The sequence below is a fragment of the Neovison vison genome, chromosome 8 (genome assembly GCF_020171115.1).
Source record: "Neovison vison isolate M4711 chromosome 8, ASM_NN_V1, whole genome shotgun sequence".
Taxonomy (NCBI): domain Eukaryota; kingdom Metazoa; phylum Chordata; class Mammalia; order Carnivora; family Mustelidae; genus Neogale; species Neogale vison.
The window spans coordinates 26,052,891-26,078,248 of NC_058098.1; the positions used below are offsets into that span (position 1 = coordinate 26,052,891).

General features: G+C 48.6%; 1 protein-coding gene across 3 annotated transcripts in view; it reads right to left on the bottom strand.

Moving 5' to 3' along the window:
• Positions 1-2,093: 2,093 nt before the first annotated feature.
• Positions 2,094-25,358, bottom strand: part of HCK (HCK proto-oncogene, Src family tyrosine kinase) — a 40,293-nt gene continuing 17,028 nt past the window's right edge. The window contains exons 3-13 of one of the 3 annotated variants that reach the window (XM_044263268.1): positions 24,001-24,043; positions 23,538-23,637; positions 22,633-22,731; positions 19,153-19,256; positions 15,524-15,673; positions 15,081-15,233; positions 13,422-13,601; positions 12,318-12,394; positions 6,764-6,917; positions 5,726-5,857; positions 2,094-2,890 (exon numbers count right to left, since the gene is read on the bottom strand). In XM_044263268.1, coding sequence (XP_044119203.1) covers positions 2,688-2,890; positions 5,726-5,857; positions 6,764-6,917; positions 12,318-12,394; positions 13,422-13,601; positions 15,081-15,233; positions 15,524-15,673; positions 19,153-19,256; positions 22,633-22,731; positions 23,538-23,637; positions 24,001-24,043 — 1,395 coding nt within the window. In that variant the 3' untranslated portion in view covers positions 2,094-2,687. Of the gene's footprint in view, positions 2,891-5,725; positions 5,858-6,763; positions 6,918-12,317; positions 12,395-13,421; positions 13,602-15,080; positions 15,234-15,523; positions 15,674-19,152; positions 19,257-22,632; positions 22,732-23,537; positions 23,641-24,000; positions 24,044-25,358 lie in introns of all 3 variants that reach the window. The other 2 variants (XM_044263266.1, XM_044263265.1) reach the window with 2 other exon arrangements.

Consider the following 25,358-nt stretch of genomic DNA (forward strand, 5'->3'; position numbering starts at 1 on the left):
AGGTCCGGGAATAAGGAAGCAGTTTTATTTTAACTCACAAGAGGGAAATGAAACAAGTACTTTCCCTGTGTTTAAACTCGAAAGCCACATCTAGATACTAGATTAAAGTAAGTCATTGACATCTTAGAATGGGACACCTTATCTATGCCTTCTTTAGATGCCTTCCAGAAGAGGAGTGCGTGCAGCTTTCCCAAAGAATTGGTGGCACTCAAATTTATCTCCATGTTTTTGTTTGCTTTTTTATGGAACAGACTTTATTTTTCAGAGCAGTTTTAGATTTACAGAAAAATGAGTAGAAAACACAAAATTCCCATATACCTTCTCATCCAGTCCCCAGTTTACTCTATTATTTTTTAAAAATATTTTATTTGTTTACTTGACAGGAAGAGAGAGAGAGTGAGAGGGAACACAAGCAGGGGGAGTGGGAGAGGGAGAAGCAGGCAGGGAGCCCAATGCAGGGCTCAATCCCAGGACCCTGGGATGATGACCTGAGCCGAAGGCAGATGCTTAATGACTGAGCCACCCAGATGTCCTCATTTTCTTAACAGTGTCTTTCTCAGAGCAGAGTTCTTAATTTTAATGGAGTCTAATTTAGCAATATTTTCTTCCATGGACTGTGCTTTGGTGTTGTATTGGTCCTCATGTTTTACTGCGTCTTTGCTGTGACCAGAGGGATAAGTCACAGTATAGGCAGTGTAAACCAAAAGAGCAGGACGATGGGAACTGACCCCTGGTCTTGTCTGTGTAGCAACAGGTTCCCTCCTATGGATTACTGAAGAGCTATACCACAAATCGTGAGTGCAAATTCCTACCAAAGGAGCCTGAGCTCTGCTTTCAGATACCCAAAGATATATCCCAAATGAGAAAGCAGGAGAGAAATTCAGTTACCCACTAGATAAACTGAAACACTGCTAGCTTCATTTTCCACAGCTTATTCCCGGTTCCTCTGTGCTACTCCGGGGTGCAAAACAAGTTCAATATAGGGTCCCAGGGGACCCTGGCAGGTGCTGTGATGTAAATCCTTCAGGAGATGCAATAATGTAGAAAGAAGTCATTGGTTCCCCCATCTCACTGTCTGCCTCTTCCTATCATTCCCCTTACAATGAAAGCTAATGCTTTCGATTGTAACAACATGCAGGAAGGGCCCACAGCTTCCTTGTCTTCTCTGCCTCCTTCCCACATCTCCCTCCCCTCCACTGAGAGCTTCTCATGCAGGCTACCAAATACCTCTCAGCAACCACATCTCCAGGCCCTGCTATTCCTACAATGGTGGGTATCATCTTAACAACCATGATGGCTGCTTGGCCATGGGCAGTGGCCAGCCTGTGGACAGCCCAGGAGCCCTTGGGGAGACCCAGACTAACCAGCTTATTTATCAGTGTGGGTCATCAGGAAAGTCAGGGCCCCAATTTGAAAAGTCATTCTTTTTTTTTTTAATTTTTATTTTTTTAAAAGATTGTTTAAAAAAGATTTTATTTATTTATTTGACACAGAGAGAGAGATCACAAGTAAGCAGAGAGGCAGGCAGAGGGGCAGAGGGGGGAAGCAGGCTCCCTGCTGAGCAGAGTGCCCAATGCTGGACTCGATCCCAGGACCCTGGGATCATGACCTGAGCCGAAGGCAGAGGCTTAACCCACTGAGCCACCCAGGCACCGAAAAAGTCATTCTTATCATCTTGTCAGACTCAGTTCTTTGGAGACAAACACCCATCCAGCATCCAGTGCCAGTGTGATAGGCAGAATAAAGCCCTTCCCCCACACCCAAGATGTCACTGTCCTAATCCCTGGAACCTGTGAATATGGGGCTTTGCAGATGTGAATAAGGATCTTGAAATGGAAACGTTAGTCTGGATTATCCAGGCTGGCCTAATGTACCAACAGGTGTCCCTACAAGAGGAAGAGGGAGGCAGGAGACAGAGTCAGAGAAGGAGCTGTCATGACAAGTGGTTTGAAGGGATGGGTATAAGAGAAGCAAGAGTCCAGGGACATGTCAGTCTCCAGAAGCTAGAAAAGGCAAGGAAATGAATTCTCCCCTAGAGGCTCCGAAAGGCACATGGCCTTGCTAAATCCATTTCAGACATCTGCCTCTGGAACTGTAAGATAATGAATTTGTGTTTTTAAGCCACCAAGTTTGTGGTCATTTGTTACAGAAGCCATAGGAAATGAACACAGCCAGTGACTAATTGGCGGGGGAGGGGGGAGAGGGTGGGCCATCAGAAACCTCGGAAGCCTTGGACCCCACTTCTCTTCATACTCCTGGTCTTTAGAAGGGTCCTTCCTCTTCTCAGATGTGTCATCCAGCAAAAAGGCAAGTAGATGATAGCCACGAACTGGCAGGACAAGGCAAGCCGATCTGTCAGTAAAGCCTTTAGCCTCTGTGTCTTTTATTTAAATATTTATTCCATCATTTTTAAAGTTTCCCATCGCAACCACAGTGGTAACTGGAATCCAGCTGTCCCAGGCAATAGACATATCAACTTGGGGTCTCCTGAGGACGGCAGATTTGTAGACTGCTGGAGTCAAAAAAGAGACTGTCCGGTTCAAACCACTTGACAGATGCGGAACTGAGGCTGGACCGAGGTGGGGTGGGCCGGTGTCTGTGGGGAACGGTGAGCAGGACCAGGCAGGCTGTGCTAGAGCTGCCCCTTAGGCATCAGCTGGGTACCTGGCCCCACCCGGATTCGCCCATCATGGCTGCTGTTGGTACTGGCTCTCGGTGGCCGTGTAGAAGTCGTCCAGCACGCTCTGGATATATTCGAAGGTGGGCCGCTCCTCAGGGCGGTTCTTCCAGCAGCGTGTCATGATGCTGTAGAGCTCCTCAGGGCAGTGCTCTGGTCGAGGCATGCGGTACCCGCGCTCCAGTGCCCGGATCACCTCTGGGTTTGTCATCCCTGAGAAGGAGCCATGGAATTAAAAAGGGAGGGATTGGGACAGGGAAATCCAGGGTGACAGACATCGTGACCTCCCGCACAGCCATCACTTCCCACCTCCCTTAGGAACTGAGCCCCTCCCACTGTGAAAGCCAGTCTCCCTAACAGCTAGGGTAGGGGCGTGATACCCAGTTTTGGCCAATGGGAGCTGAGGAGCATTGTTCTGGCAGACTACCAGGAAAGGTGTTCCTCCCTTGGAAGAAACACCCTTCCTCTTTCGATGACACTGAGGAACAACATGATCCTTGGAGGACGGCACAGGGAAGACAATCACAGAGAAGCTAACCACAGTCCTGAGTGCTGTTGAGCACGTGAACTAGCCAGTCACCAACACCAGACTCCTCCTCATGGAGACTGATAACTTGCCTAGAGTTTCTGCCACTCTTGGTTATTTTGTTCCTTACAGCCTAATGTGTACTCTTGGATATAGGTTCCATAACCCATTGCCTGGCTCTTACTGGTGTATCCTCAAGACAAAACAGGCGGTCTGTCTCAGAGTCACTGTGAGTGGGACCACTCCTTGTTCAATTGACGTTTATCTGAGATATCCTGAAAGACAATCTTCTGCACGCCTGTGATGCCCAATCTTACATTACAAGTCTAGAGCCCCAAACTCATATCCGACTGCTTCCTCCAACATCTTCCTTGGATGTTACACGTCACCTCGATTTTAACAGGACTAAACCAGAATTCTTGAATTTCTAGCCCTAGCCCATCCTACCCAGTTGCTCAATTAAAACCAAGAGGATCAGGGCACCTGGGTGGCTCAGTGGGTTAAGCCGCTGTCTTCGGCTCAGGTCATGATCTCAGGGTCCTGGGATCAAGCCCTGCATCGGGCTCTCTGCTCAGCAGGGAGCCTGCTTCCTCCTCTCTCTCTGCCTGCCTCTCCATCTACTTGTGATTTCTCTCTGTCAAATAAATAAATAAAATCTTTAAAAAAAAAAAAACCAAGAGGATCAACCATGATTCTTCTTCTCTCTCTCTCCTTCCTCATCAGCAAGTCACATTTTTCCCTTCTTTTAAAACATAGAATCAACCCACCAACTTACCTCTGTCTCCACCACTTGCCCCCATCCCACTGCTGTGACTGCTACCTTCTCCTCAACCCCCAATCTACTCTCCATGCTGAACTGAAACATCACTTAAAGATGGAGATCAGATGATGCCACTTCCCTGCCCCAGACCCTCCAATGGCTTCCATACACTTAGACTAACATCCACAGTCCACATTCTTTACCATGGCCCCGGGCCCTCCCTGATCTGGCCCCTGCCAACCCCATCATTCACCTTCTGCTCTCATTCCTTGTCTCCAGCTACCAGGCTTCTCTTTCTTTAAACATACCTCAGGGCCCAAGAGCTAGCGGTGTTTTCTAACTGGACTCTTTCCTCTAGTTCATCACTGAGCTGTCTTTCAACTCCAATAGGACCCACTCTGACAGGAGCTGGGGAACACCACAGACAGCCCATGTCACTCCCTCTCACTTGTCCTGCTTCATTTTCTGCTCAGCAGTCTTCTCCAGCTGGGAGTGTGTGTGTGTCTGATGTGTGTGTGTCCCTCCATGCTAGAACATGCTGGTCTCACCGTATCCTCAGTGCCTAACACACAGGAGGGATTTGATCAATACCAATGAATGAACCAACTGTCTATATCTCTTTATTTCTAACCTTCACAACCACTTCTGCAAGGTAGATATCATTACCTGTATTTTTCGAAGGTAAAGACACCAAGGTAGGAGAAGTGAAGTGAATTTCTCAAAGTGTAATTGTTGTTGGGTTGAGATTCAAATTCAGGATGGTTTATATACAAAGTCAGGGAATCTCTGTATCTGCCTTTCTCCTTCTCCCCAGTGTTCTGGCTACAGATAACCCAGGAGATATCCCAACCAGAAAGGAACAGAGAGTAACATTATTTATAGAGTCTCAGGCAATCTGCATGTTGGGTATATCTTTGTAACTACATGGTCTACTCAGTGTAGGGTGCTGCCCATAGGCATGGGGATAAATTAATTCATTCAGCAAGTGGTTATTAATCACCCACCATGTGCCAAGCACACAGGTCGGCACATACACTAGTGAGGAGTACAGACATGATTTCTGGCTTCATGGAGCTCAGTGTCTGGTAGGGAAAATATTAAACAAATATATAGTTATCAATTGCAATGAATACTCTGAATGAGACCATATGGGATATTATGAATGAGAAGTGAGGGGCATGTATGATACTTTAGATGACAGGATGGTGGGTACAGACTGAGATGAAGCTGGAGAAGGAGGCAGGTGCTGGATCATGTGGGACCTGCAGTCTATACTTAGAAGTATGAGATTTTGTCCCAACTACAATGAGAGACCATTAACGAGTTAGAGGTGGAAAGGGGACAAGATTTGTTTCACAATTCTAGAAAGATCCCTCTGGCCTTAGTGGAGAATGGCCTATGGGGGAGAGGGACAAATGCAGGGAGACGGTGTAGGAGGCCACCGTGCCATCAGGGTGGAAGATGATGTTGGCCTGGATGTAGGTGGAGGCAGAGGAGTTAGACATGAGCATATATTTTGGAGACAAGTGGCCAGAACCTTGGGACTGCTTGGATGTAGGAAGGGGTGAGAGAAAACAGAGGGCCAAGGAAGCCTCCAGATTTCAGCTTAAGAAACTGGATGGATGGATGCCTTTGACTGAGATGGGGCAGGTGAGGGGAGGTTGGGGGCAAGGACCAAGAACTGTCTGAATGGACACACTAACAAGAGAAGACACCTGGACGGGGACATGGAAGCAGCCACAAGCTATGTCCCCCTCACTACCTGGGTAAGGGATCCGGCCATAGGTGACGATCTCCATCAGCAGAATACCAAAGGACCAGACATCTGACTTGATGGTGAAAGAGCCAAAGTTGATGGCTTCAGGAGCTGTCCACTTGATGGGGAACTTGGCCCCTGTGGGGTTGGACAGAGCAGAGTCAGGGAGAGTCTGGGAGCAGTCATGGCTGGGCGTATGCTAGGGTAGGGAGCAGGACAAGGGCACGGCTGCTGACATCTGTCCCTCTGTCCGGCTTCCATGGTAGCAAGGGCCATCAATCCTAAGGACAGTTGTCTAGAGGGGAGAGGAGAGGGCAGAGGGCTCTGGGGTGTGCCAGGGGAGCTGACACTCTGGGCCACCTCACTGATACAGCTCATACCCCAGGAAACTACAGCTCCTGAAGAGGACAGTCCTCAAGGACTGGTATAAATGGAGTCATACAATATGCAGTCTTTTCACTTAACACGATGTTCTGGAAGTTTATCCACGGTCAGCATCCATCAGTCCATCCCTTCTTTATTGTGGCCAAATAACGTGCTTTTGTTGCTTCCACTTTTTGGCTGTCATGAATCATGTTGCTGTTCATACACAAGATGGCCTGTTTCTGAATTTTATATAAATGGTGGTATCTACGTTTTGGGGGGGTGTCTGATTTCTTTCATTTCAATATTACGTCTGTGAGAATGAACCATTTTGTTGCATGGAGCATTGGTTTGTAATTTTTCATTGCTGCATAGTATTATATTACATCAATGTACCACAATTTATATATCCATTCCATTATTCATGGATAGTTGGATTCTTCCTAGTTTTATCTATTACGCATAAAGTTGCTCTCACCCTTAACTTCAACATGCACTTGGCTAGCTCAGGCTAAAATTGATCTGAGTCACTGGGTATGAGAGTCTGTGGGTCAGGATACTCTATCTGGAAGGACTCCAGCAAGCCTACTAACATCAAGCTAATACTGAGACACATCTCATCTCTCAGTGCTCATAACCCACCCAAGAGGGCCCCATGGACACTTTGGCAGGGCTCCCTACCTTCCCGAGCTGTGTACTCATTGTCCTCGATGACACGTGCCAGGCCAAAGTCGGCGATCTTACACACCAGGGATGCAGAGACCAGGATATTGGCAGCTCGGAGATCTCGGTGAATGTAATTCCTCTGCTCGATGAAGGCCATGCCTTCTGCAATCTCCACCCAAAACAGAGACATCCTCATCCTCACATCTGGCCCAGCCCAAAATAGGTCCCAGCGAAAAACATAAGAGGAGTGAAAATGCATGTGCTTCCCCTTTCTTGTGGAAGGGTCCTGAGCTCAGTTTAGAATTTCTCTATCTCCCCATTTAGGCTGGGGGAATATCTCAGGACCTGGGTCTCTTTGGGGGATTTTCTGGGATTCCAAGACTTCCAGAAACTACTTTGAGGAAAGAGCATTATTTCCCCAGGACCTATATACACATAACAGAATACTATAAGATCCTCTCATCCGCAACCTTCTTTCTGGGGGACAACCTAGGCTAATGCCATATTCTGCTGTATCTCTTGTACCTTCTTCATCTTTAAGCCTGGGTAGGGAAAATTCATGTATTCATTCAACAAATATGTACTGAGTGTCTCATGGGTGCCAAGCATATTATTTGAAAAGCTGGTGAGCCAGGCAAGGTCCCTGCGGGTAGTAGTAAGTGTCATAAAGGATAAAGCAGGATAGTAGAACACGAGTGTAGAGAGCTGTTTTGGATTGAGTAGTCAGGGAAGCCTGCCTGGAGAAGGTGAAATTTTAGCAAAGATCTGAGTGGTGATAATAAGTATGTCGAATAAGAGCATTCCTGGCAGAGAGCGAGAACATCATGTGCAAAGGCCCGGAGGTAGGAATGAATTTGGGTGTTCATGGAACAGGTAACTAAGCAGAAGTTGTCACGGTGCGGGGTGAGGGGCAGGATGGTGGGAGTTGAGGTTGAGAAGGAGGCTGCTGACTGTGAAGAACCTTCTAGGTTTGGAGAACAGGTTGGATTGTATTCTGAGCATGATGGGAAGATGGTAGAAGTCCTCGAGCAGGAGTGTGACATGATCTGATGTATATTTTAATGCCATCATGGCTGCTGAACGAATAAAAGACTGTATAGAGAATTCTCATTCACAACGTGTCCCTAAAAATCCTGATTTTTCCTTAAGGACTTTTCTCAAGGGCTTGTGCATTAACCCTCATAAAGAAGCTTATAATTAACACCCAGACACCCAGAAAACAGCACTTGTGGCTTACAAACTGGCCTTTGAGCTCCTCGAGCCAGGTGTTACTACAATCTCTGTTTTATAGAGTTGGGGGACACTTTTTCCAGATCATCCCACCAGGAAAATTCTCAATGTCAGACTCAAACCAGTCGGCAGATTTCCAGTCCCTGTGCCCCATGTTGCCTCCAACTACTGCAGAGCTCCCGTGCTTGGAGGACTGCAGCTGGGTGCAATCTGGTGAGATTTGGGGGGTGGGGGAGCCTGCCAAGACAGACCAAACCAAGACACAAGCTGCTCAAGGTCGGAGGCAAGAGGGTGGTGCACTTGCAGAAAGTGGCCAGCAGGGGGCACCCGATGGCTACCGGAACCGAGGTGTGAGGCTTCAGACTTTCCAGCAAAAATTTGAGACTGATTTTGCTTGGAGTTACAAGCCAGAGGTGAGATGAGACAAGGTCTTGCAGGAGGCAGAGGGGGAGGGGAGCGGGATTAATGAGGAGTCCTCAGACAATGGAATAGTTAACAAGAGCTATTATGCTAATGACAGGCATTGTAGCTCATTCATTTGTTACACGATGATATTTGAGATTAAATAGCATTTGCTCTGTGCTTGGGGGTGGTACGGCTGCTATCAGCCATATGGCAAGAAAGCTGGATTCTAGAGAAATAAGTAATTGGTCCAAGCGGAGAGCAGGAATGGACCTCCAGCATCCCTGCTCAGGATCTGTGCACTGATGCATCACTCTACCTGGGTTTTGGCCTTGGATTTGGCACTAATGCCGAACTTTTTTCAGCACTCACAGGCAGACATTCATGTAACTTATTGATTTTCACATGCACTTGGTGGAGCAGATGGGATTAACCCAATTTAGGAGACTAGAGGATACTGCCTAAGGAACTCTGGGCTTAATCTGATGTTGGACCAATTCAGTCTGAGTCCACAGCTCTGGGACCTCCAGCAAGCTACTTCCCTCTTCTGTGCTTTACTTTTCTTCTCTGTAGAATGAGGACAACAACAGAACCTGCTTCTGGGGGGTTATGTGAGGATGAATCCTCTCAGCCTACACAAGAGTGTGAACAGAGTCTGGCTCGTAGGTATTCACTTCAATCGGGGCTATTCATGCTCCCTGGTGAGGAAGGTGGCATATTCAGAGAGGTTAAGCAACTGGCTCAAAGCAACACAGGCAGAGCTGGGATCAAAACCAAAACTCTATGTGACTACTAAGCCCAGAGGCTTACACAGTGTTGCTTCTCAAGGGTTGAAGGAATAACAGTGAGGTTCACTGGGTCCAGGATTGGTCTAAGAAGGAGGGTGTGATGAAGTGGTGATATTTCATGACCACCAAGAAGGCTGCCATTATGTTGGGCATTAAAACTTGGATTTGAAAAACAACAACAATTGGGGTTTCCTTCTGAGAGTATCAGGAAGCCACAAAATCAGAGCTGGAAAGGCCTAATCTGGGCTCTTCCAACAGAATCCTAGTAATTCCTTGGGTTTGCTGGTCGGGGTTGGGGCGGGACAAAGCAAAGGGCACCCCCTTCAATCCGAGCACCTCTGTTTTGATCTATTTTAAAATACTCAGCAACTGTACAAGAGTTCACTTGACCAACAAGGTTAGGGCTTTACAAAAGACTTCTGGGGGTGCCTAGGTGGCTCAGTGGGTTAAAGCCTCTGCCTTTTGGCTCAGGTTATGATCCCAGGGTCCTGGAATAGAGCCCTGCATCGGGCTCTCTGCTCAGTGGGAGCCTGCTTCCCCATCTCTCTCTCTGTCTGCCTCTCTGCCTACTTGTGATTCCTGTCTGTCAAATAAATAGATAAAATCTTAAAAAAAAAAAAGACTTTTGAACTTGGAAAGCATAGCTGTGGTCTAATTCCCTCACTTGACAAATGAAGACACTGAGGCATGTTGTAGGTCTGAGGCCCATATAGTCAGTGCTCAGGTGAGGCATGTTCTACACCATCTGCCTTTCTAGGACTGGAAGTGAAGACCTGGTCCCAGGTTGCCTCCTTCCTCTCTCTGGGCCCTCTACTCCTGGACATACAAGGGTCAGGATCTTCTTTCCCACCCTTGGTTTCTGTTTTCCCATCTGTGAAGCAGGGAGAATGGCATTTGTCCAGGCTGACTCTTCCCCAGTAAGATTTCTGCCAGTTTGATGGTTATAAGTTAGTTATAGGCCGGACTATTATTTCCCTAGGGACAGGGCCCATTAAAGTGAAAATACCAGGCCTTGATTTCCATATGCCTCTGGCATTCCAGACTCCAAAATTTAAAGCCTTTTTTTTTTTTTTTAAAGATTTTATTTATTTATTTGACAGACAGAGATCACAAGTAGGCAGAGAGGCAGGCAGAGAGAAAGGAGGAAGCAGGCTCTCTGCAGAGCAGAGAGCCCGATGTGGGGCTCGATCCCAGGACCCCGGGATCATGACCTGAGCTGAAGGCAGAGGCTTTAACCCACTGAGCTACCCAGGCACCCCCCCTTTTTTTTTAATAATCTCTGGACATTCCTCCCTCTCCTAAGATTTACATACTCAAATGAGTTCTGCCTTAGGGATCTCCAGAAAGCACAGCCTTGGGTCCTAGGCAGGTTTCCCTTAACACTCTCCAGGCTGCAAACCATACCCCTCTCATCTTTGCCAGCCCCAGGTATTAGCTTATGAGGCCCTGCTCTTTTGCTTTTCCCTATGGGCTTTGGCACAGGCTGTTTCTTCCATCTAGAATACCCTCTCTCTCCAGTTCAGCTGCCTAATTTCCACTCATCCTTCATGGTTCAGCCCAGAAGCCACTTCCTCTGGGAAGCCTTCTTGGGTTGTTCCTGGACCAGGCTAAATGCTCCAGTATGTTCTCCCACAGCATCCCTTCCTCCCCTGCTTTCCCACAGAGAGGAGAGAATGAGAGAGACAGAAGCGAAAAACACTCAAGCTGGGGGTAAGAAGAGCTGTAGAGAGTGAAGGGAAGATGAGAGAGATAAAGTTCATCTGTAGTCAACTGCTTCTACAGGCCTAGCTTTCCTATTCTGTAAAATGGGATGACCTATCTGTGGCCAGCCTGTTACACGGGTGGCCCTCCGTGGACTGTGTCTCCTGGAACTCATGCCCTCGTGCAGCCCCCTCCCACCCTGAGCCTTGGCTGGGTTGTGGGCCATACTTTGGCCAGTGAAAAGTAGCAAGAATGATGGGAGCAGAGGATCCACAAGGGCTTGCACATTAGGGCTCGGCCCCTTGGAACACTCCCTCTTGGAACCTAGCCTCCATGCTGTAAAGAAGCTCTGGCTGGACTGCTGAGTGATGAGGAGCCACAGGAGAGTGATCCCAGAGGATGTGCCCCCATGACAAACATTCTAGAACATTCTAGCCCCAGGCAAGCTCTCAGCAGAATCCATCCACATGACTGACCTCAGTCTCACCACAGGGAGCAGAAGAGCCACCCCACCAATTCCAGTCAACGAGCAGCATCACAAGAAATAATAAAATGTGGTTTCAAGCCAATAAGCTTTGGAGGAGTGTGTTACATAAGAATAGATAATAAAGCGGTGCCTGGGGGTCTCAGTCCATTAAGCAACTGCCTTCAGCTCAGGTCTGGTCCTGAGGTCCAAGTTCAAGTCCCTGGTGGCTGGCTCCATGCTCAGCGGGGAGTTTGTTTCTCTCTCGCCCTCTGCCCTTCTCCTGTGCCCTGTGTTCTCTTTCTCTCTCAAATAAATAAATAAAATCTTTTTTTAAATTTTTTTATTTTTATTTTTTTTAAAGATTTTATTTATTTATTTGACAGACAGAGATCACAAGTAGGCAGAGAGGCAGGCTGAAAGAGAGAGAGGAAGAAGCTCTGCTGGGCAGAGAGCCCGATGTGGGACTCGATCCCAGGACCCTGGGACCATAACCTGAGCCGAAGGCAGAGGCTTAACCCACTGAGCCACCCAGGCACCCCTAAATAAATAAAATCTTAAAAAAAAAATAGATAAGAAAAATCCCACTCTCTAAGGTTGATGTGAGGACCAAATGAGTTAGTACCGGCAAGACACATACAGAAAGTATACAGTTGACTCTTGAACAACACGAGTAGTCAGGACCCCTGCACAGCCAGAACCCCACATACAACTTCTGTCTCCCCCCAACTGAACTACTAATAGCCTTCTGCTGACCGGAAGCCTCACCAGTAACATAAACAACGGATTAATACCGTTGTTATATTATGTGTATTATACCCTGTACTCTTACAATAGAGTCTGCTAGAGGAGACAAATTGCTATTTACTATTTACTACTATTTACACTGTTATAGAACATGTCCAATAAACACGTTAAAGAGATCACAGAATTTCTGTCCCCCCCCACCCCCTGCCCCGCCGCCAAGGCCCCCTTAGACTCTCACCTGGGCTGAGAAGTCAATGAGCTTGGGCAATGGCTGCTTGCTGCCCTCTGTACTTTTCAGGAAGTCCAGCAGGCTTCCTGTGTGGGGAGGGGAAGCAATACATGCCAGTCAGTTCTCACACTTCTTTGGTGCACGGTTAAAATTGCTCATAGTCATGGATTTAAATAAAAATATTTATTTACCACTCCTGGTGTTTATGAACTAGAGTTTGAGTGTTTTAAAAATGATTTGTGATTGGGCGCCTGGGTGGCTCAGTGGGTTAAGCCGCTGCCTTTGGCTCAGGTCATGATCTCAGAGTCCTGGGATCGAGTCCCGCATCGGGCTCTCTGCTCAGCAGGGAGCCTGCTTCCCTCTTTTTCTCTCTGCCTGCCTCTCCGCCTACTTGTGATTTCTCTCTGTCAAATAAATAAATAAAATCTTAAAAAAAAAAATGATTTGTGATTACTAGATGGGGGCAATCACGGTTTCTTCGACTGAAGGAGTTTTCTGAGCCCCGATGACCAGAGGGGCCTGTGCTTTCCCCGCGCTGGCATAATTGTGTATTTAGAAAATGAAAAGCATTTTGAGATTTCAAAATCACACCTAGTGACGCTGCGTGAGATGTTTCTGTTTATCGAAAAATGGGCAAGGATTGAAGATGGTGGTGAAGTGGTGGCCTAAAAAAAAAAAAAAAAAATCCCTGGGAAATCTTGGATCATGGGCAGGCGGGGTGGGGGCAGCCTGGAGGGAAGGCTTCGCCAGCTCTTTCCCAGAGCATTGGTCTGGCCCGGGAAGACTACAGGTAACCAGGGAGATGCCCCCAGCCTCAAAGGCTTATTGTGAACCCATAAGCCTCTTCTACTATCACCCAGAAGGGTGCTGGCCCCACTCCTCTCTCCTGTAGCCCCGTGAGTTCCCCTTCTCCTGGCATTCTCTTGAATGGTTTCAGCCCATTAAGGAGGAGGGCTGGGCCATTCCCTGTCAAGGCCCAAGTAGTCAATTTCAGAGTAATTGTCAGAAGAGCTCCTGGCCAGACTGGGGCATCTGGAGGGCAGGGGCACATTTGAGTCTGCAGTTGACCAGTATGAGCCACCGCCTGCAGCCCCAGCGCCCCGAGCGCAGCACCTTTGGCCATGAACTCCGTGATGATGTAGATGGGTTCTTCTGTGACCACCGCATGCAGCTTCACTAGCTTGTCGTGCTGCAGGGTCTTCATCAGGTTGGCTTCTGCCAGGAAGGCCTCCACCGACATGCTTCCCGGCTTCATCGTCTTCACGGCCACCTTGGTGTGCTTGTTGTAGGTGGCTGGAGCAGGGGAGGGAACAGGAAAGATGGTCAGAACCCACTGCTCCTTCCCCCATGGCCCTGGGAGGCCCCCACAGCAGGTCTGTTTCCTCCAGAAGGCCTTCCCTGCTCATCTCAGCCCTCAGAGAGGGAAAGGGAGGCACAGGCTTTGGCCTCAGAAAGATGTGGGTTAGAAGGCTGGTTCACTACTTCCTAGCTGTGTGCCTTTGGGCAAGTCACTTAACCTCTCTGAACTGTGGTTTCCTCATCTGCAAGGTGGAAATGATCAGCATTGCCTTTTAAGGGCTGTGGTAGGGATTTAAGAATAACCTCAAAATCTCACTCAGACTGTTACTTGCATATGCGTGTGTGTGTGTGTGTGTATGCACACACGCATGCACAGACATACACACGAGTGCGTGCGCGCGCACACACACACAGACACACAGACACACACACACCATCTTTGCTTAAAATGCTTTAGTTGTAACACTGCTCTCAATTAAATGACCCATCTCATCATGGTCCACAAAGCCCTGCAGGATTTGGCCTCACCAAACTCTGCCCCCCTCCTTTTGTACACCAATCAGCCTGCTTATCAATCAGTCTCCTCCTCCCACCACAGAGGATAAAGCCACCCCATCCCTGCCTCCTCCTGTTGATCATGTAAATCTCATAATTACTTGTGTTTCCATTTTTACTTGGCTGCCAGGAAGCTCAAATCTAGATTTGCAGTCTTCCTGTAGTGAGAGTCTAAGGCCTTCATATATAAAATTTTTAGTTTTCCAACCTTATCACTCAGCCACATTCTCTTATTCAATGCCTGGCACACAGCAGGGTCTCAGTAAATGGAGTTGAAATGTGTGGGTTTTAAGCTTATTTTTTTTCTTGCTGAATTGTTTGCATCTCTGTAAGTTGTCTTCACTCCCACGTGGAGCATGGTGGAGTGCACCGGGCACTGGGCCAGGCATTGCATATACCCCATATTCTGCAAAGCAGGCAACGCTGTTATTATTAGGGGCAGGATGACAGAGATGGTGTATGCCTTTTTAGCGCCCCACAATGCCCTAGCGTGGTGCTGGGCACATGATGGGGGCTCAGAGCAGGTTGCTTATCAGTTGCCAACACTGAACATACCTGAAAAATCTCAAACTACATTTCCCCACTTAGTTTCCATCCTCCTAAGAGGATTTGATGATCTCAACCCCAAACTAGGGGAGCGTTCCAGCTCCATACTGGGGAGGGGGAGTAGATTCCTCACCTGGAACTCCTCCTTCCCAGAAGGGAGATTTGGACCCCAACAAGGCTGACCTCAAAAGCAAATCAGTGTTTGCATAGCAAGACAATGTGGTTGCCATCAGTTGAATTGCTCCTTTATGATTCTTATTCAAATCTCCACACCCAGGCAGGGTGGCATCCCCACTTTGCCTCTGACTCTTCCTGGAAGCAATGACCTCCTTCATTCCGCCCTCCCTCCACCCTCTGGCCCTGGGTCCTTACCCATCCAGACTTCCCCAAACTGCCCCGCTCCAAGTTTCTTCTCCATCTTGAGGGATTCCCGGGGGATCTCCCAGGCATCTTTCTCCCATGGCTTCTGGGGCTTGGAGGACACGCAGGGCACTGTCAGCTTCTGGCAGAGTCCGTCACTCCCCTCTGGAACATAGCCCCTGGTCAGTCGAGGGCAATTAGCCTGAGGCTTCCCCTCAAAGGCCTCCCTGCCCGGTCCACTGCCTGTGGCCAGGGTTCCAGTGGGTTATCACCAGCGGGGACACAAGCACAAGGCATGATGAGATGTATCTTGACATCAACAGGCCTAAGACTTCTGGAGAATCCAAGCAGCTATGTGTCGGGAGAAGGGCAGGAAGAGCTCAGCAGACCTCAGAGGCCAGAGGCCGGGGAGATGGGTCCACCCTGGTTGGGATACCGCCCTGGGGAGGACTCACTCTTGTAGTGGGCCACCAGCTCCTGCAGGGTATTGAAGGTGCTCCGTGGGGAGATGTAGAAGCCCCCGCTGTCCAGGGTCCGGATCTTGTAATGCTTCACCGTGTCCCTGTGCTGGGGGTCGTAGTCTCGCACAGACAGAGAATAGCTTCCTGCAAGGGCCAGAGAAAAACCCGTCAGGAGAGGGACCTCAGTGCCCTACCACCTCCTGTTAGTGATGTGGGAAACAGAGGCAGAAGAAAAATTATTAAATTTCCTTACTCACTGACAAGCCCTTGAAAAAGGCAGAATGACGTTCCTCTAGAGACTCAATTGCGTCCACCTGGAGGCTTTGCTAAGGGGAAAGCGCAATCCTAGCCTGACTGACCCCTACCCCCAACCAGGATCCTGTAGTCTACTTTAACAATTGCTTTGGAAACTTCATCTTATCTAAACCCTCCAAGAGAGTGTTGATAATCATTCCCAAGCATATGGTCCACTGATATACATCTAAAGGGTCTCAGACAAAAGTTTTATTATTGGTAATGACTAACCTTTCCCAACAATAGCTAGCCCTTCAAGGTCCTGGAAACCTTGCTTCCAAAATTCCTTAGAGATTTGCACCATCCCTGACTCCCTCCCAACTTGCAAGCATATAATGGACCACTCCTCACAGACCCAGAGAAGCAGCTCTTTCTGCCCAGGGATCCTGTCCCCATACTTTGATAAACCACCATTCTGCACCAAAGACGTCTCGAGAATTCTTTCTTGGTTGTCGGCTCCAGATCTCACCCCACCGAAACTCACTTATATTCTAAGACTTCATCATTAGCATCCTGATATCCACTCCCGGCACCCCTATAAGGCCACCGTCCCCACTGGGTGGGCACTGGGGCCGCGGAGTATAGGGGAAGAGTGGGCTGTGGGGTCTGGTGCTCATCCAGCCTCCTCCATGTCCAGCTGTGAGACCCTGAACAGTTGATGCTGTCACCGCCCTGTGCCTCAGCCTCCTCATCTGTAAAATGGGGTTGGTCCTCATACCTCCAAACCTCATCGCATTGCCTGAGGATTAAAAGAAGTAATGCTGGAGGGCGCCTGGGTGGCTCAGTGGGTTAAGCCGCTGCCTTCGGCTCAGGTCATGATCTCAGGGTCCTGGGATCGAGTCCCGCATCGGGCTCTCTGCTCGGCAGGGAGCCTGCTTCCCTCTCTCTCTCTCTGCCTGCCTCTCCGTCTACTTGTGATCTCTCTCTGTCAAATAAATAAATAAATAAATAAAAATCTAAAAAAAAAAAAAAGTAATGCTGGAAAACACTCAGGATGTGAACCCTCAGCAGATGTCGGCTCTCATCAGCGTCTTCATTATCTCGATCTATCATCTACCATCTGTCACAATAGCCAAGACATCACATCACACTGGTAAAGAGATGACTCAGAAGCCAACAAAGAAAAAGATTCACAACAACAACACAACGCAGTCTGATTCTTGAAATGTAAACGTCAAAATATAAATGTCAACATTGGATGTCGTGACAGGCTGAACATCGCCGCCCCCCGCCCGAAGATGTCTGTGTCCTAATCACTGGCACCTGACTTTGTAAGCTTATGTAGTTAAAGGGACTTGGGGGGCGTGATCCCATGAAGGATCTGGACATGAGCAGATTATTGTGTGTTGTCCAGGTGGCCCCGATGGAATCACAGGGTCCTTATAAGAGGAAGGTCAAAGTCAATTGTAGGATAGGTGAAGACAGAAACACAAGGTTGGAAGGATGTGGAAAAGGGGCTATAAGCCAAGGAATACTGGTGGATTCTAGAAGCTGACAAAGACCCAAGGAATCAGATTATTTCCTGAAGCCTCCAGAAGGAACCAGCCCTTCAGACACCTTGACTTGAGCCTGGTGAGACTGACTTCAGACTTCTGACCTCCAGAACTGTAGGATAACAAATTTACCTCGTCTACTATGAAGTTTGTTGTCACTTGTGACAGGAGCATTAGGAACCTAATGCATGTGACATCACACAGACCGGAAACACGCAAGTCTTTCAGTCCCTGACCATGCTTCTGCGTTTGCAAGCTGGGCATCCTTGGGCATCCTGTTAGCCTCTCTGTCTCTCGGTCTGCTCTACGTGCGCCGTGAGCACTATGACATAGGATTTTGAGGAGGCTTGAATTGTTGCACAAAAAAAACCAGGTGACCAGATATCCCAGCTACTGTTCTAAGAATTTCATCCAAATAAACTGCGGGTGAATATGAATAATCATCCCCAAACGGATTGGAATTATATGAATACAAGGCATTATGTTATTCATTATAGTGAATGAATAACCCCGTGAGGTCGGGCGTTTAGATCGCCATCATTTTACAGGCAAGCAGACTGAGGTCCAGGCAGGTGAACTAACTCACTTGCAGGCATGCAGCTGTGAAGTGGCAGAATCTGGAGTCAAACCCAGGCGGCTGGCTCCAGGCCCCACTCTTTGTCACTCTGCCCAGCCAAGGTGAGGCTGGCTTGACTGGTACCAAATGGGGGTGGGGTAGAATCCAAGAAGCAGCAGGATAGGGTTCAGGGGACTCACGGGGTCAGTTTTATTAAGCTGGTTAAATTGGCCCCTAGGTCCTCCAATGGGGCAGGGGAGACCTGTGCAAGGGACCAGCCTCACCTTCCCGCCCTGCAGGAATGGGGTGGTTTCTTGATTCTCCTGCCTCTATCTGCAGGATGGTCCAGCTCAATCAATGCCCCAGCTGTCCTGGGAGCAGCTGGACAGGAGAAGCCAGGAACTGTATGCCTTTGCCTTTTTTGGTCCTATTTCCCTTGCCCTGAGGCTTAAAGGGGGGTTGTTGGGTGGGAGGAAATAAAGTCTAAACACGCACTGGCCTGAAACAGTGATGGTGAGTGGCGTTATCCTGCCACATTCGGGCTTGACCAATTTGGACATCTAGAGGGAGAGCAGAAGGCCAGGCAGATGTCTTTGATGGATGTCCCCCAAACTGCGCAGGATCCTGTGAGGTCACACTTTATACAATTTGCTTGCTGAATCTGCACCAAGCAGCTTTGAGACTAAACATATTAGTAAAGAGGCGCTCCACATGTGAAGTTGGAAATCATGAGCCTCCTTATTGACATCCATTCCTTTGGAAAAATTAGCCTCAACGGATGCCAGTTTGTTTTTGCGTACTGTTCTTCCTTCCTGGGTGACCACCCAGCAGAAAGCCCCCCTGAGAGCACAAGAATTTCAGGAAGTTGTTCGCCAACATCACAACTTCCAAAAAACAGCACAAATGCCAGTTTAAGGAGAGTCTCAGAGAAGGCTGGTGTGGGGTTCTTCTTACTGCCTGGTCTACTCCTTCCTTATGGGAGGAGTGGGGAATCAGGCTTGTGGACAAGATATATTATGATGGGTATTTTAAGTAATACAAGCTAATGAAGGTCAAGCTTCAACAGAATATTGTTTTTTGAGGTCCACAACCACTTGAGGACCCAACCAGAAACTACAGGGGCTGAGAAGACCTAAACCAGGCTCAAGCAAAGGGCAGAAGAAAACTTGGCAGTCTGGTGGGCTGAGTGAGTTGTTCAGCCCCCCTGTAGCATTGCAGTGACGCAGTCATGCCTGGGGTACCCCTGAAGGGTGGGGTAGGGTGGGGAGGGCTGGCATCACCTTTGGTGGTCTCGCTGTCCCGGATCATGAAGGAGCCCAGTACATTGCCAGGGGCCAGAAGCTGGCGCTCTGCATCCTTCCGGCTGATGTCCTTGAAGAACCACCTGGTGGAAAGGGGCAGAAGCATTGTGTGAACTTGGGATAGGAGGTCCTGTCCTGCTCACACTGGGCACCAAGAGACCGAGCACCTGGCTTCCTGTAGCATCGATTTCCCCCACAGGATTCATTTGGGGAAAAATATCCATTCTTTTGATATAAAAACAGACATTTTACCAGGAGTGAATCCAGTTTGCTGAGATGGAAACTTACACAGTTTGGAGGCTTTCTTTAAGAAAAATAATACCAAAAGAAAGATTTCCCCCCAAAAATATAAAAAGAAAACACCCAACTTTTTTTAAAGATAAAGAATACAGCATTATTGGGACGCCTGGGTGGCGCAGTTGGTTGGACGACTGCCTTCGGCTCAGGGCGTGATCCTGGAGTCCCGGGATCAAGTCCCACATCAGGCTCCCAGCTCCATGGGGAGTCTGCTTCGCTCTCTGACCTTCTCCTCGCTCATGCTCTCTCTCACTGTCTCTCTCTCTCAAATAAATAAATAAAATCTTTAAAAAAAAAAAGAATATAGCATTATTAATACAAAATGCCCATGGGTCATTCCAATGCCACCCATGGTGAGGGATATGGTGAGGGATAGAAAAACTGACTGGTAAGATACAGCAGTCTTAACCAACTGTGGTCAAAATCTTGCTTTTGCCAATTTCACAGGCACACATGAGCATCCTCCCAGGGTCTCAGAGGGTTCATATGAGTGGGGGCCTGAGCTTTGTAAACTTTACAATGTATCCTCTTCTGTGTGTGCAAAGTTGAATATAAAGTCAACATGAATTTTCAAGCTAAAATGTGAGATTACAATCATTTTATACTTGGATCTTTTCATTTTTCTCCCTGGCTGCTTGGGATATTGAGTATAAAAGCCCAAGACACAGCAGCAGCCAAATCCATTCCTACCCTCAGCAGGGTGAGGAGTGGTTCGTGTGCTGTAATGGAAAATGTCCAAGACCCAAGATCAGCTGGCCTCGCACCTGCCACAAATCTGCCGTGTGACTTTGAGCAAGTCACTCTCCCCCTCTGGGCCTCTGTTTCCTCTGTATCAACTGGGGGAGAAAAGACAGCTAACATTCATCAAGTTCTTGTTAGTCACCCAACAATTATATGGAATCATGGCCCTTATTATCCCCATTTTATAGAAGAGAAAACTGAGGAATGGAGAGAGCAAGTTCTTTGACTGGTGTCATACAGCTAGGAAGTGGTAGAGGCAGGATTCAAGTCCAGGCCATCTAACTCTGGAGCCCATGCTCTTTGTCACCATGGGACACTGCCCACCTGCCTTTTCTGCTTTCATTTGTGAACTGATCCGTGCCATGGTGAAATAGTCAAGCAGTGGAACAGGGTACTCAATGAGAGCCGTCTCGCTGGCAATCCCACTCTTTGGAAGTTATCCCAAGGATCTTGCAAAAGGATGAAATGACAGATACACAAGGAGACTCACTATAGCCCAGGACTGGAAACGATTTCAGGGACCACGAAGAGGGCATGGTAGCATGTCTACATGATGGACACTGCACCTGTACAAGGAAGGTGCAGGATGGCGTGGGTAGTATCTGCCACTGGGGTAAAATAAAGGGAGATATATGTATTTTCATATACAAGTATTAAGCATTTGGGAAGACTCATAAGAAACTGGCTTCTGGGGAGGGGAAAGTGGTTGGTTGGCGACAGGGTGGAAGGCAGACTTTTCACCCTTTATTCTATGTCCTTCCCCACCATTTGCATTTTGAAACATTCAAAGTATTGTCTCTTTCCAGGATGGGGAAGAAGTAAGATTCTGTCCCCCCCACCATACTTCCCAGTACCCTGACCCCAAAGGCACCCTCCACTGGTAGTTTCTTAATACAGATGCAAGAAAGTGTGAGTGCGCTCAGCAAGCCCAGTGTGTCTGTTTCAGTCAGTGGTTCTCAAGGTGAGTCCTGGGACCAGCAGCATCAGCCTCACCAGAGAACTTGTTAGAAATGCAAATTCTGAATCTGACAGTTGAGGAGCAGGGCCCAGAAACCAGCATTTCAACCAGCCTTCCAGGCGAGGCTGATGCCCTGAAGACTGAGATCCACCAATGAGGTCATCCCTTTTGTTCCCAAATGATAACCCGTCATATGTGCTTTCTGCATCCTGTCTTTTCCACGTAGCAATTGTGTTGCCCTTGAGGATTCCCACCAGCCCATGCCTCCTCTAAGGCTGCTGGGGGAGGTGGGAGTGCAGGCAATCTGTGAGTGTTCAGATCCTGGAGTCTGGGAACAGAGCCCTGGATGCCTCAAGAGAAAGCCTAGAAGGATGAAGAAGGAACCAAGCCCTGCCTGCAGCATGTAAGGGGTGTGCTGGGGGTGGGGTGGGGGGTGGTCCAGGACAGTAGGCTCCGTGGTAGGAGAGGGGCGACTTCACACAGTTCCATGTGCACCAAGAAGGGCATGACTGAAGATGGGGAGAGCCCAAACATGTGAATTTCTAATAGGCCAGCATTTCAAACCCTCAATACCATCGAGCCAGAGGGAGGAGGCAGAAAAGAGAAAAACCACAGTGACTTTTAACTTCTTGAATGGCTGGTTGTGAATGGGATCCGTCATTGCCCCGTGGCATGGCCATTGTTTCACTCACCCATCTCTCTCACCATCTGGGAACATCACCATGGAGGAGCCCTGAGTCACCTAGTGTCCCTGAAACAGGGCTACTGGGTGTTTGGCAAATGTCTGTTGGATGTTGGGGAGGCTGCGTGAATGCCGTGTGCTGTTTATGTTTTCAGGGTCAAGCTAGATACAGAGAAGGACCTGCAGCCTAACCCTCTGGGCTACATGGAGATCTCTGAAGGCAGGGGTGTGCCTTACTGGTTCTTGAAGTCCCTGGTCTGGCACAGGGCTTGGTGATGTGCAGGCACACACTTACTGAATGAACCAAATGAGGGATATCTGGCCAGGCGTGGGCTGGCTCACCTCCCAGAAGACCCTCTTTGGCATGACCATATACTTCAGTCAACAAATATGCATTGACTGCCTTCTGCATGCCCGCCTGTGCTGAAGGTTCCTGGCAGACAGACAAGGTCCCTGTCCTCAAATGGTCCCATCTGGGAGTGGGGTGGGGTGGGGAGGCAGGCAGGGAACGTGTGAGCAACCACAGAAACAAGATTGTTCTTTCTAGTGAGAAGTATTCAGGTCTCCATGAGTAACACAGTCCCAGAGGAGATCCGCTTTAGACAGGGTGGTGGAGAAAGGCCTCTTTGAGACCTGAAGGGTGAGAAGGAGACAGGCAAGGGCAGACCCCTAGGAAGACTGGGTCATGCGGGGGACACAGTGAGTGCACAAGGCATGAGGCAGGAACAAACCGATTTTGCTCATACTTCCTTCTGCAGGGCAGGAAAAATGGAATACTTACTCCTCTGTCTCCAGAGTGTTAATGCGGGCAACATAGTTGCTTGGGATGTAGCCTTCCTTCCGGGTGACCAGGGATCGAGCCTTCCACCACTCCCCAGACCTGAGGACAGGAGGGAGCAAAGGAGTCAGGGAGCAGAGAGAATCCCCCGGTCTTGGGCTCCCCAGCCTTGGCGGAGAATAGCCCCACCCCAGGAAGCAGACAGGGTAAGGGGCAGGGTCACCATGGTCCCAGCCCCCAGCATGCACCCCATCACCAGGGTTGGGAGCTTTGCAACAGTCCCCACTGTGCATCCAAGGGTCTAGAATCAAGCCCAGTCCTTGCATTCACAGCCTGCAGCCCTAGGTCTCTGGCCCCTTCCCCTGGACTTGGAGAGGTCCATACTTAGGGTATGGGGCCCTGTGCCCATGGCAGACTCATTGTATGCTAAGAGCCACAGGGAGTGGTCTGACCAAGCATAACCATTCCCATTCTTGAGCCCTAGCACACAGGGACTCACTGACGGTGAAGACTCTAGGGGAATGGAAGTAGCAAACTCAAGAGACCAGAGATTTCTTTTCTTTCCTTTTCTTTTCTTTTGAGACCAGAGATTTCTGAATGCAAAGGCACCTCAGCAGGGTCTGGTCTATAGACAAACCTATAGCTTAATTACAGGAACCTGAGGAAGGCAGCCCTGAGAAAGCACTTTCACCTCTTGTTGCCTGGATGGGGACTGCTAGCAAGCACACAAGCTCCTTTGTTGTGGCTCTCACCCAGGTTCACAGCAAACCCTCCCTCCTCTATTAGGATTCTTATCAGCCATTTACCCCCTAGTATAAGATAGTCTATAGGGTCCTTTATTGAAACACAAAGAGAGCATGATTGAGTATTGAAGGTAGCTGTGTCTTAGGAGTGGGACAGAGACTCACTCTTCCAATACCACCATCTGATCTCCCTTCTGGAAACTGAGGTCTTCATGGTGAATGGCCTCGTAATCATATAGCGCGATCACAATGATGTCATCGGGACCTACTGGGAGAGGGACACACAGGACGGTAAGGCTTTCTCTGAGCACCCCCACAGCCCTGGGTGTTTCCCATCCCAACAACTGGCACCCAGCCCTGGACCCAGTGACATGTCTGTCTCTGGTATAAATAAGGATCGTGCCACGTGGGGTGCGGTTCTAGAGTTTAAAGCTAAAGGTGTTTTGTTTGCATTCGTATACAGGGTAATAGAACAAAACAGCCTATACAAAGTACCTTGGGAGCAATTTAAAGGATTTGCAAGGGTGGTTGTGACTGTGTGGGATTTTCACCTTAAGCTCTGACTGAGCACCTAACCTAACTCGCTACGTGAACAAGACGCCACCTCATACATTTGCCAAATACTTACCATCCGCAGACCCTGGTGGGATGTTGTTGCTGTTGTCAGGACGCTGCGAGGAGGAAACGGGAGAAGGGGATGAATCTGATAGCGTGTGGGGAGCCACAGAAGGTCTGTGTCACAAAGGATGCCCGAGAGTATCTCATCCCAGCCCTGTGTGTCATGGGAGGAGGACCTGAGAGGGCTGGGGACATCGGTGAGGTCACACAGCCCATAAGGGGCACCACAAAGATCCAAGTCTCTTGGGTTGTGGCCATGGCCTTGGCCTTGGGCCTACTGGGGGACACTGGCTTGTTCCCTCCCTTGACATATGGAGAGGGGTTGGTCCAGATCGGTGTTTTCTGAGATATGTTTGAAGAAGTTGTAGGTCTCCCAAGATGTCCCAGCATAAAGGCTCCATTCTGTATATGAAGGACCCTAAGTGTTCACCCAGAGGTCTACACCTTGGATGCCGTCTACACCCTGGTACCCTACACAGTCCTCAGGGAGGTGGACTTTTATTCCCTGCACAACTAGGCCTTAAAGATACACTGGTGAGTGAACAAAGCTAGTTCTTCAGAAGGAGAACCATGATTCGTGTCTAGAGAACACATACACATACGTCCTCAATACATTCTGTGGACACAACCTGTATGTGTGTGGGTGTAAATTCTTGGAAAAAGGTTTGCAAGGGTCCACACCAAACTGACAACAGTTGACGCCTCTGAAGAGGAGTGGGATATCTCTGGGGAGGGAAACATTGGTCAGGGCAACTGTAGCTTTCACTGTAATCTGTGACTTTTCTTTATAAGGGGAATGTGTTTTTATTTCACACACTTAAATAAACTTGGAGAAACAAGTGTGGGGAACAATGAGAAGTATCTTTTTGGGGGCAGATCCACAAAGCCCATCAAGATTTTTAAAGCTTGAGGACTCCCACAGAGAAGGAGTCTGTTTTGGTCAGTGTTTTGTAAACTGGTTTGGCCTGGGAACCCTTTCTCTGAGGATCACTTACTAACTCATCACTGAATTAATGCCCTGCAGGAGAAGGACAAATGGCTGATAATAACATCCCTTAAATCTGATGCTCAGGAGACAACCAAAAACCAGTGGGAGAAGACTCTTTGCTTCCCATTGGTGCCAAGCCAGAGGGCCTCAGAGAACCTGGAGCCCTAGCCACAGAAAGGGCCCAGGGCCACGAAGGTTAGGAGAGAGAACAGATGTAGGAGTGACTTAGGGTTTAAGATGTTGGTTCAGGACATCACTGGTGTGAAAAGCTCATATAATCTCAGGATCAGGATGTATTAATAGAGGTTAAGTGCAGAGGGAGGGAGGTGACTATACCACTAACACCCCCCCACCCCACCCCTTTCCCCAAATTAGCCCTT